General features: G+C 38.0%; 1 protein-coding gene across 5 annotated transcripts in view; it reads left to right on the plus strand.

Moving 5' to 3' along the window:
• DLC1 (DLC1 Rho GTPase activating protein) overlaps nucleotides 1-12,945 on the plus strand; it is a 519,553-nt gene that overhangs the window by 206,249 nt on the left and 300,359 nt on the right. For all 5 annotated transcript variants that reach the window (XM_012105836.3, XM_042241334.1, XM_060406932.1 and 2 more), the window contains exon 4: nucleotides 5,910-6,050. In XM_012105836.3, coding sequence (XP_011961226.2) covers nucleotides 5,910-6,050 — 141 coding nt within the window. The remainder of the gene's footprint in view (nucleotides 1-5,909; nucleotides 6,051-12,945) is intronic.

The raw sequence follows: 12,945 nt of genomic DNA on the forward strand, positions 1-12,945 counted from the left end.
TTTATTGGTTCTTCTTTTCCTTCTATATTGACCTTTCCTCAGTACTAGGTATTTAGGGAAAAAAAAGCACAGCACAGATTTCTGCTAAATAAAACTCCATATTATTATCTCCAGCTCAGAGAGCAAAACAGCCCTTACCTGCTACATGTGGTTCTTTGTTGGAAGGTAAAGACAATACAAAACAAGAGCTAAGGTGGGTGATGATTAGATTGGCCTACGATTTCCTCTCTCTCCATTTCAAGTGTAAACTGGATTTTATATCACATGCACTGTCTCATGGACCATCACCATCCTCGCTGAGCAGTGGTTGATTCTGTAAATAAAAATGTGTTTCTGAGTTTTTAATTCAGCAGATAATTGAACTAAGCCCAATAATACAATAGAAACATAAACTTTGGAGTCTGCAGGCCTGCGTTCACATGCCAGCTCTGCAACTGAATGTCTGAGAACATAAGAAAAGTGTTTAATTTCTCAACTTCAAGTTCACATAAAAGCAGGAGAGATTGTTTCCTACTTAATGGCTGGTTGGGAGGAGTTAATGAAAGAAGATATGTAAATGCATTAGAAGATCTGATACAGACTACATATTTGGTATTTGTTAATTCATTTTCCTTCTCCCATGTCTTCACTCACACCAGACACTGGGCTAAAGATGAATAAGACATAGCCTGAATCCCTCAAAATTTCTTTTTGGTCTCTGTGTTTTTCTAAGTCATCCCTTTTTCTTTATTTCTGTTCCTTGGTGTTTAAAGCTAATTTTAACATCCTCTCATCATCAAAAATTTTTCCACATGCGATTTCCATTCCATTTGATAATTGTGCCATGGAATAAGTGGGTTATAACAGATGATTATGACCTTGACTGTCCATCAAGGAGCTGTGTCCCAGATTCGGAGAAGAAGCCTCCTCTGACACACCCTCATACTCCACTGTGAATCCACAGTTTAGGGCAGAGGGGAAGACATACACTGAAACAGTGACCTCAGTTTGAAATTATTTATAAGAAAAGGTTAGAGTGAGTTCTACATATAATGTGCTGTGTGCTTAGTCGCTCAGTCATGTCTGACTCTTTGCAACCCTGTGGACTGTAGCCTGCCAGGTTCCTCTGTCCATGGGGATTCTCCAGGCAAGGATCCTGGAGTGGGTTGCCATACCCTCCTCCAGGAGATCTTCGCAACCCAGGATCAAACCCAGGTCTCCCACATTGCAGGCAGATTCTCTATAATAAAGGGAGTTAATATGAGCTGGAGTAGTAAAGAATGGCTTTAAAAATAAAATAAGGGTATTTTTATTGGAGTATAGTTTCTGCTGTACAACAAAGTGAATCAGCTATGTGTGCACTTGTATACCCCCCTCTTGGACCTCCCTCCCAAACCCCATCCCAGCCCTGCCCATTTAGGTGACCATAAAGCACCAAGTTGAGCTCCTGTGCTACATGGCAGCTTCCCCCTGTATGGTGGGGTATATATATCAACCCCAGTCTCCCAGTTCAATCCTCCCACATCACCACCATGTTCTCACAGCTGTTCTGTGTCTGTGTCTCTCTTCCTGCCCTGCAAATAGGTTCATAAGGGTAGAGCTAACATTTATGAAGGCTGCCTTGATAGAGTTGGACAAGTGAGGGTTGGACAGATCTGAGTTTAATGTCAGTCCTGCCACAGACTGTGAACTTAGTCAAGTTACTTGCTTTAAGCTTTGGCTTCACCATCCATCAGGTGATAATAATAATATCTTCCAAAATGTTTGTGAACATGGAACAGTACAGTATTGTCTATAAATGGTAAAAGCACAATTAGTGGTGGATTTTAAAAATATTTATTATTTTACCTCAGAATTATTATATTGTTAGAAAGGTGCAAGGTTATCCTCTTATTTACCTAATTAATTCATAAACAGGAAGGAAAATTAATGCAAATGGTTTCTGGTAAACATAAATGTCAAATAGAAATGGCTTAAAAACTACGTGCTACTTAAGATTATGCATTTGATGTTTATAAATTACCTGCTATTTATGATTATCATTTAATGTTGATTCAATATGAAATTTTAATACATTATTTTTCTCTTATGGTAAAATGTCTTTTCCATGTAAAAAAAAAAAATGTAGCCCTTAATCTGAAATCACTCAGGAATGAGAAATTTGGTTAGGGTTATATGTTTATACACACACACATACTTAAAGACTGTTGTATCCTGTTTCATATTTATTATTCTTTTGTATGTATTTTATACACTTTCTTTGTTTTCCACTTTTAAAATTTCTATTCGGAGCTTTATTGAGATATAGTTGACATATAACAATATTTAAGGTGTACAATGTAATGATTTGATACAGTTTGTAATTGCAAAATAATAACCAAATAAGGTTAGCTAACACATCCATCAACTAGTATAATTACAGTTGTGTGCCTGTGTGTATGTATGTGGTGAGAACACTTAATATCTAATCTCTTAGCAACTTTCAAGTATATAATAGAGTGATGTTAATACTGTCACGAAAGTGAAGATTAGATCCCCAGAACTTACACATCTTACACCTGGAAACTTGCACCCTCTGACCGTCATGTCCCCTCTTTCCCCATCTCCCAGCCCCTGGCAGCCACCACGCTACCCTGTTTCTGTTTTGGCCTATTTTAGATTTCACACAGAAGTGAGATTTCTACAGTATTTGTATTTCTCTTATTTCATTTCACATAATGCTTTTAGGCCCTTCCATGTTGTCAGAAGAGGCAGAATTTCTTTCTTTTCTGTAGATAAACAGTACTCCATTTTGTGTGTGTTTGTATATATTTATATATATCACATGCTCTGCATCCATTTATCTGTCCATCAGTAGACACTTTGGTTGTTTCCATGTCTTGGCTTTTGTGAATAATATAACAATTAACAGAAGGGTGCAGATGTGTCTTCAAGACAGTGATTTCATTTCCTTTGGATGTATACCCACACATGGAATTGCTGGATTATATGTAGTTCTTTTTTTAACCTTTTGAGGAACCTCCATACTGTTTTCCATAGTAACTATATTCATTTACATTCCCACCAACAGTGTACTAGAATTCCCTTTTTTTCCACCTTCTCATCAACATTCATTATCTCTTGTCTTTTTTATGATAGCCATTCTGACAGGTGTGAAGTGATATCTCACTGTGGTTTTAATTTGCATTTCCCTGATAATTAGTGATGTTCCGCATCATTTCGTGTACCTGTTGCCTATATGTATGTCTCAGGCACTCTGCTCATTTTTTAGTCAGATTTTTTTTCTGCTAGTAAGTTGTATAAGTTCCTTATGTATTTTGTATGTTAACCCCTTATCTAATATTAGGTTTACAGATATTTTCTCCTAATTCTATAGGCTGTATCTTAATTCTGTTGTTTCCTTTGCTGTGCAGAAGCCATATAGTCAGATATAGTCCCATTTGTTTACTGTCGCTTCTATCGCTTGTGCTTTTGGTGTTATACCAAAAAAAATTGTTGCCAAGACCAATGTCAAGAAGCATTTTCTCTATGCTTTCTTATAGGAGTTTTACAGTTTCAGGTCTTACATTTACATCTTTAATTCACTTGAAGTTAAATTTTGTGAGTGGTGTAAGACGGGGATCCGATTTAATTTATTTGCATGTGAATATCTGATTTTCCCAACATCATTTATTAAAAAGACTGCTTTTCCCCATTGAGTATTCTTAGCCCCACTGTTGAATGTTAGTTGACTGTACATGCATGCTTTTATTTCTAGGCTCTCTATTGCTATTCCATTGATCTCTGTCTCTGTTTGTGTGCCAGTACCATACTGTTTGATTACTGTAGTACTAAAATTTGAAATAGGAGAATGTGATGCCTCCAGCTTTGTTATTATTTTTGAAGATTCCTTTGGCTATCCACAGTCTTTTGTGGTTCCATCCAAATTTTAGGATTATTTTTTTTTTCCTTTTCTCTGAAAAATGTCATTGGCATTCTGACAGGGATTGCACTAAATCTATACATCACTTTGGGTAGCATGATATTTTTCACAATTTTATTTTTTCCAATTCAGGAGCATGAGATAGCTTTCCAATTATTTGTGTCTTCTTCAATTTCTTTCATCAATGTCTTATAGTTTCTAATGTAGAGTTGTTGAGCCTCCTTGAAAGTGCAAGTTGCTCAGTTGTGTCCAACTCTTTGCGACCCCGTGGACTATACAGTCCATGGAATTCTCTAGGCCAGAATACTGGAGTGGGTAGCCTTCCCTTCTCCAGGCGATCTTCCCAACCCAGGGATTGAACCCAGGTCTCCTGCATTGCAGGCAAATTCTTTACCAGCTGAGCCACAAGGGAAGCCCTTGGTTAAATATTAATATCTGTCAGTCTAGTTATTCTTCCATAAAACAATATTTATGAGCATATTCTAAGTGCCAGGTGCTATTATAAGCCTGGTGAATGTATCAATGAACAAGACAGGCGAAACCCCTACTCTGGTGATACAATAGAGTCCCAATAAAGGGAGACATTAAAGGATTAGATATAGAAATGAGTGAAAGGTGGATAGATGATACATACATAGGTAGAGATGGTGGATGGATAAACTTGATATATGGTAGATAAACAAGGTGATAAGATTGTAAAACAGAGAATGACATACTATGAAGGTTGAAGGGAAGAAACTGAGCTTGGAATGTCAAAGGATGCTTCTGTGAAGAAGTGATATTCAAACTGAGAGCTGAGTGACAAGGGCCGGCAAAGGGAAATACTTGGGCAAGGGATTAATTAGAAAGGGCATAGTTGCTACTCTAGGAACCACCTTGGTGTACTAGAAGGACTGACAGACAGCAAGCATAGCGGAAGCATACGGAAGCAAGAGAATGGGAGAACATAAGACCAGAGAGTCGGGGTCCAGGGTAGATGATATTTACGCGTGTGGGCCGTGGCAAAGTTGAGATGTAGAAAGAGTAGACACAAAGATATTTAAATCATGATTTTCTCAGGATAAAATTATCAAGTGATGTATGCCTTCACTTCCCTCCCACCCACCACCCTTTGCATCCTCCTCATCCTTGCCTTTCCTTTGTGTTCTCAGGCTACTGTGTAACATGGAGATAGCATTTAGTAAATTAAAGGCACTACCTTTGCAGTGATTACTGAGTAATTACGTTCATTGAACAGGCATGTGTTATCCACATATTGTGCACCAGTTGCTCAGAAAACATAATGATATTAATAATAACATTATTTACAGTAATGCCTATCATTTAATGAAATTGAATATGTGCTTGTTGTATACAATTTGCATTATCTTGCTTAATCTTCATAAGCTTCTATGAGTGCCTGTGATTATTACACTCATTTTCAAATGAGGGAATTGAATTACATATGACAAATGTCCCCATAATTCTGCCCTTAATAGCTTTTAGTTCATTAGATAGACATACCCTTGAGCTAAATGATTCCAGGCCATGATGGTAGGTGTCACCATGGAGATTTAATGGGAACATAGAGTGAGGTGAGAAGAAATGAGAACTATCTTTTCATTCGACACCCATAACTGCATTGCATGAGGAACGTGAAGTGAGTTACTCAGGGTCACACAATGAGCCAGGATTGTCTATGGGCTTATATTAGTATCTCCCGACTTATTTCAGTGTCCTAGCTAGCTACCACTACTGCCCTTTCCAATGCACAATTGGCTGTTAAGTTGCTAAAGGAGTGTATTACCTCTTTTCAGTATTTGCATTCTAAAATGAGACCCTCTAAAGAGTACAACCATTAATACAAAATAGTGCATGGTTATGTGTGACAGGCCAGTGTTGGTTGTCATAACTATGTGGTGTGTCTGTGTGTGTTGGGAGGAGGAGGAGGTGAAAATGTGTGGGAGGCAGGGAGAAAGGCATGTAGAGAGTGTGGACATATCCTTCATAGCAATGAATTTTTTAACAGGATCTGGAATCAGGACCTGAGAGTGGAACAGATACCACTTCGATAAATCAGACACAAATAAATTTGCCTGCTAACACTGAGTCCACTGACCCACAGTCTTCCGCCCCAGTGGCCAGTTCTGGAACCAAACCCAAGTCTATGGTAAGTTATATATGATAACAGTTTCAGCATGAAGTGTTGATGATCATCATGTGAGAGTTGATATCTCATTTATTCAATTTAGAAGAAATACTCTTGGATTCCTAGTGCAGTGACTTGAAATGTTTAACTATAACCCAACAAATGTTTTTTTTGTTTGTTTTATAGATGATTACACAAGTACTTTACTAAAATGGGTCATTGTTCTAAAATTATGCAAAATATGGTATTAAATTTTGTTGCTGGATACTCAGAACTTTAAAGAAACAAGAATGAAAATCTTCACATGATTTTCCCTGTATTATTATTTTGAGTACAAGGCTTACCAATGGGACAATTAATGGATGGATGGATGGATAGATAGGTACATAAACAGATAGATGGATAGATTAAAGGGTAGAGATAGGTATGTAATTTCACACATATGGTAAGTTTTGTGTGGGTATGTCAAGTGCTTGGTAAAATGCTTGGCACAGAAAAAACACTGAAATGATGTTAAGCTACTGTCATTATTATGATGTTTCATGGACTTTGCAATGCTACAAAAACAAATGAATAGAAGAATGACCACATATAGTAGTACAGTACAGTGAATTGTGAATAAAAGACATTTTCCTTTAAGTAAAAAAGTTGAACTGCAACAGGAAAGCAGTATTTGACTCTAAAGGTAACATTTATGGAGGAAGTAATTACTACTTCAAATATCTAAAGTCCCAGGGCTCCAAAATAACCTTTCCTAGTTTAGTGAAAATCATAGTGTCGAATTATTTTTTTTTAAATGTCCATGTTAGCTTAACACAGAGAAATGAGTTTGGATTGCTTTTTTTGCTTGCCTTTAAAATAAAAGGCAAATCTGAAATATAACTCAAAAGAGAATACTTGAATTTAAAACATAGGAGATATGTTCAGTTGTAAGAATGTCTAGATTACTTTTGATGGAATAAATATTTATTGAACACCTATGATGTGCCATGTGCCTATGATGAAACAGACTTAGAGAGCAGTGAAAAGATATTCTCTGTCTTTAACTATCTCAGTCTAGCAAAAGAGGAAGGCGTGTAAAGCAGTGAAACGCAATGACACGCTACACGTTAGTGCTGTATTTATTGGAAATGGGAAGAACCAATGACATACTACCCAGTGCTATTTTATGGTACATTGAAAAAATAGGGTCCACTATGTATGTCACTGGGCAGACTGCAGTGACATGGGTCTCTCCCTTTCCACAATGAACAAAGAAAGTCGAAATGCAGAATTCAAATAGAAGCCAAACAATCTGATTTTGCCACATTCTTATTAAGGGAAAAGATCAAAACCTCTTGAGAGTTTTAGCTTGAAGATTTGGGAAATGTTGGAGCATTGGCTTTCTGAACACTGGAAACGGGTATGGGGATGACACATGAGAAAGAAAGAGAAAGGGAGGGGAATTCCTTTTTTATGATATTTCTGCTTAAATCAGTTTTTAAAGCACCTTTTAATGACCTTTAGAGTGTTCTTTTTACTATAACATTTATTCTGTGTTCATCTTTTACTTTAAAGTAATCACTGTTGGTATCTGCTATTTCTCCCTTGAAATGTAAATTTTTTAGTGTGTGGTCACCTTATAATTTGTAAAAATTGCTGCCACTCTGTATACAGTTCCTTAGTCTTTCTTCAGTACTCCCATGTTTATAGATGTGGTCATTATGTTTCTGTTGAGATATGTATGTGTTTTTATGGTAACCATCTTCAGTAAGCTTTCAGAATAAGAAACATAAAGCCATCGGTTTTCCTAGGACTTTAGTCAAATTCTCTAGCTGGCCATGAGAGGTACCCAGAGTGGGAGACAAACACTCTACTGTCGAAGGTAACTGACTTTTAGGAAATTTCTTAAAGAAAAAGAACAATTAAAAAAGTACCTTGAAAAACAAGCTTTTGTGTTAGCAGAAGGGCCGCTTTACTGGGCATGTGTGTTTATTTTTTGCTGGTTTTGGTGTTACTATTATTTTGAGTATTCCGTCTTAGTAAAGTTAGAAAAGAAGTCTTTTGCAGTGGATCAGTTTTATGTTTTCAGTTATCCCTAGGTTAAAATATTAGAATGAAGAATTTTACCTATTTTATGAGGTATTAAATACATACTCCCCCTCAATTTGGAGCTTAGGGGGATAATGACAGACTGGCTACTTTGTGAAAAATAGAAAGAACTGTAGAATCCTACAGAGTGGTTGTTTTCACTGTGAACTAAAATTTCAACGTTAATATTAAGTAGAAACATTATATTCAGAGAACACTTACTTCAAATATCCAGGTAAAATGAACTAAATTTCTGTTCCGGGTATTTCTCTCATATTTTTGCAGAATGCTTACTTTCGCTTCAGAATGATTTCATGTTACTTTTGATTTGCTGCTACAAATCTATTTATAATGGTGACTAACTACCGCAAATATTTGGCTTTCCTTTTGTGTGTAAGGTCTCTGGATTTCTAAGTGCCAATGTTTCAATAAGATTTCTACTTTTATATTTATTATTAGAAGGGGACCAATGAGTAATCTTCAGATTTTTCATAAATATCAAGCTGAAAACTGAGCATTCAAGTAGATTTCTGAGATGTATTTGACACACAAAAATTAAAAAGCTAGAAGGTAGGATATCTACTACCAAAAAGCACATTATTAAAAACAAGGTCTGGTGCTTTATTTCAAAAATCTCATCCATCCCTCTTTTTTGTTTTTACTAGGTGTAAATGTTTATTTCAGTCCCTACTTTACACACAATGTACGGCAAGTAACTAAAAAGTACATGACTCACAAATAGGTATAAAATGTGATTTACATGGCACCCCACTCCAGTACTCTGGCCTGCAGAATCCCATGGATGGAGGAGCCTGGTAGGCTGCAGTCCATGGGGTCGCTAAGAGTCGGACACGACTGAGCGACTTCCCTTTCACTTTTCACTTTCATGCATTGGAGAAGGAAATGGCAACCCACTCCAGTGTTCTTGCCTGGAGAATCCCAGAGGCGGGGGAGCCTGGTGGGCTGCCGTCCATGGGGTCTCACAGAGTCAGACACGACTGAAGCGACTTAGTAGTAGTAGTACAAAGAGGGAACACCCAACTGAAACAGGCACTGAGATGGTCCCAGATGCAACAATTATCAGAGAAAAAAATCTCATCCATTTCTTACTTAACTTCTTTGTTTTGTTCCTTTGATATAGTCTCGTAATGCCTCTGACACTAGACACTTGGGCAAACAACCCATGTGTAGTCATACCATCTTTATATAGTGCTTTCATCCACTGCACAACAGTATTCTGACATCCTCTGACCAGGATAATTGGTTGCTTGAGTTGTTCCTGCACTAAATAGTATAGGGTTTTTATATGAAAGATTTTAAAGCTGGGCACCAAAACCCCAGAAATATCGTTGTGGTTGTTGTTTTACTTAAAGCTACTGATCAGTGTGGGTGGTCATTAAATCATTGTTAATCACTATCAACCTATCTTTCAATTCATTAATTCTTTAGTCAGCTTTGTCTAACCTGCTGTTTAATCCACACTGAGCTCTTTCAGTTCAGTTCAGTTCAGTTCAGTTGCTCAGTTGTGTCTGACTCTTTGCGACCCCATGAATTGCAGCACGCCAGGCCTCCCTGTCCATCACCAACTCCCGGAGTTCACTCAGACTCACGTCCATTGAGTCGGTGATGCCATCCAGCCATCTCATCCTCGGTCGTCCCCTTCTCCTCCTGCCCCCAATCCCTCCCAACATCAGAGCCTTTTCCAATGAGTCAACTTTTCGCATGAGGTGGCCAAAATACTGGAGTTTCAGCTTTAGCATCATTCCTTCCAAAGAAATCCCAGGACCAATCTCCTTTAGAATGACTGGTTGGATCTCCTTGCAGTCCAAGGGACTCTCAAGAGTCTTCTCCAACACCACAGTTCAAAAGCATCAATTGTTCAGCGCTCAGCCTTCTTCACAGTCCAAGTCTCATATCCATACATGACCGCTGGAAAAACCATAGCCTTGACTAGACGGACATTTGTCGGCAAAGTAATGTCTCTGCTTCTGAATATGCTATCTAGGTTGGTCATAACTTTCCTTCCAAGGAGTAAGCCTCTTTTAATTTCATGGCTGCAGTCACCATCTGCAGTGATTTTGGAGCCCAAAAATATAAAGTCTGACACTGTTTCCACTGTTTCCCCGTCTATTTCCCATGAAGTGATGGAACCAGATGCCATGATCTTCATTTTCTGAATGTTGAGCCTTAAGCCAACTTTTTCACTCTCTACTTTCACTTTCATCAAGAGGCTTTTTAGTTCCTCTTCACTTTCTGCCATCAGGGTGGTGTCATCTGCATATCTGAGGTTATTGATATTTCTCCTGGCAATCTTGATTCCAGCTTGTGCTTCTTCCAGCCCAGCGTTTCTCATGATGTACTCTGCATAGAAGTTAAATAAGCAGAGTGACAAATATACCGCCTCAACGTACTCCTTTTCCTATTTAGAACCAGTCTGTTGTTCCATGTCCGTTCTAACTGTTGCTTCCTGACCTGCATACAGATTTCTCTAGAGGCAGGTCAGGTGGTCTGGTATTCCCATCTCTTTCAGAATTTTCCACAGTTTATTGTGATCTACACAGTCAAAGGCTTTGGCATAGTCAAGAAAGCAGAAATAGATGTTTTTCTTGGACTCTCTTGCTTTTTTGACGATCCTCTAATTACTGTATTTTCCAGTACTAAGATTTCTGTTCGATTCTTCTTTTTTTTAACATTGAGATAAAACTCATGTACCAAACAATTCACCACTGTGCTTCTTGGGCATGTGTATACCTTCTTTAGAGAAATGTCCATGCAAGCCTTTTGTCTTTTTACGGACTAGGTTTTTTTCTCTATTATTGAGTTGTAAGAGTTCTTTATATATTCTGAATATATAAAGAAAGAGGCCAAGCCTGAGATTTAAAAAAACACAGATTTTATTTGAAAAATAAGTACTGCTAGAACAGGGAGGGTGTTCTGTGCTATTTAGTAATATCAGCTTCATAGAAAAACAATCTCCCTCGTTTCCATGTGATAGAATTCCAGCAACCACAGAACTGAGAACCTCAATCATCTGGGGCATTTTGGAACCCCAGCTAGACAGCTTTGAGTGTATCTTCAACTATCAAAAGGAATGTTGGAAGATATTGGCATTCATATTAGAGTGTATTGAACACTGGAATCACAAAGTAACCCTCCTTTGAAGACATCAAAAACAGCAGAAATTATTAACCTTCATTACTATAATTGGCGCGGGGTGAAAATAGACAGATATATCTTATCGCAGCTCAGTGTGGCAACAGCAGCTCCACTTCCACAGACCAAATACATCCCTAATCTTTTCATCATTACTACCAAAGTAGCCCTCAATGCGGGAGACCTGCCTGCAATGCGGGAGACCTGGGTTCCATCCCTGGGTTGGGAAGATCCCCTGGAGAAAGGAAAGGCTACCCACTCCCGTATTCTCTGGAGAATTCCATGGGCTTTATATAGTCCATAGGGTCACAAAGAGTTGGACACTACTGAGCGACTTTCACTTTCACCAAAGTAGCAATGAGATAGATAAGGGTGGAGACACAGCTCATGGGGGAGGTGGGAGCTGAGGGTACATAGAATGCCACCCAGCCAGGGACCGCCAACTCCTCCCAAGAATGGTTCAGAGTAAGTCCTACCTAAATACTACTGGAGAGTGACTGAAATAAAGCTTCAAGAGCATGTCCTGACTGCAAGTTATGGTCATTTCTGCTGCTGCTGCTGCTAAGTCACTTTAGTCGTGTCCGACTCTGTGTGACCCCATAAACAGCAGCCCACCAGGCTCCCCCATCCCTGGGATTCTCCAGGCAAGAACATTGGAGTGTGTTGCCATTTCCTTCTCCAGTGCATGAAAGTGAAACGTGAAAGTGAAGTCACTCAGTCATGTCTGACTCTTCGCGACCCCATAGACTGCAGCCCACCAGGCTCCTCCGACCATTGGATTTTCCAGGCAAGAGTACTGGAGTGGGGTGCCATTGGTGGCTTAAAAAAGAAGGAACTCCAATGCCACATTCAACCTGATATTTTAGCCGCTTTCACCAACAGTTCCAAAGACCAATGATCATTGTAACCTATCCTTGAAGAAAAACAAAAAGCAAAAACTCTCATATGTCTCTGAAACACAACTGTGAGGCACTTATATAAATCTGTTTTTCTCCTCTCTGGCATAATAGAAACAAACAGTAATCTGAGAGTCTTCCATTCACTTGTCAATAGTATTGTCCTCCCTAAAATACATAAATGTTTTGAAGCGGAGGTAAAAAGGAGGGTGATGACTTTGTATATGAATTTTGACTTAGTGTTGTTTTTAATGAATGTTGTTAACATTTAAGTCATTTAAAAACAGGATCTTATTTTTTCCTTTTTTCATCCAATATGATACAGTCTAATCTGCTATGAAACCATAAAATGTTGTTGGCATTTGTCCTAATTATATAGCATATTAAGGAAATTAAAACTGATTCAAAAAAGAGAAGAAAAACCATCAGAGATTCCCCATAAAGCTTCCAATATAAACCGCATTTATACAAATTGTAATCACACCTCTCATACACATAATTATTAAGCTAAAGGCATTATGCATGTGACATATTATTATGTCATATATGGTAGACAGTAAAACTGAAAAACAGCCTGTAGATTCCGGAGTTCAAATCACATCCTTTTCAAGGATCATTTAAAACCCAATTCATATGCAAAATTTTAGGTCTCTATTTTGTTTTCCCAAGATATTATCCTGTATTTTTGCTTAAGTGATTATCAGATTTTTTAACAAAGCTAGTAATTTTGTCTAATGCTGTCCACTATTTAAAACAAAGGGATGAAACATGAACATTTTTTTTGCAAATAGGAACTG

This window comes from Ovis aries, chromosome 26 (genome assembly GCF_016772045.2).
Source record: "Ovis aries strain OAR_USU_Benz2616 breed Rambouillet chromosome 26, ARS-UI_Ramb_v3.0, whole genome shotgun sequence".
Taxonomy (NCBI): domain Eukaryota; kingdom Metazoa; phylum Chordata; class Mammalia; order Artiodactyla; family Bovidae; genus Ovis; species Ovis aries.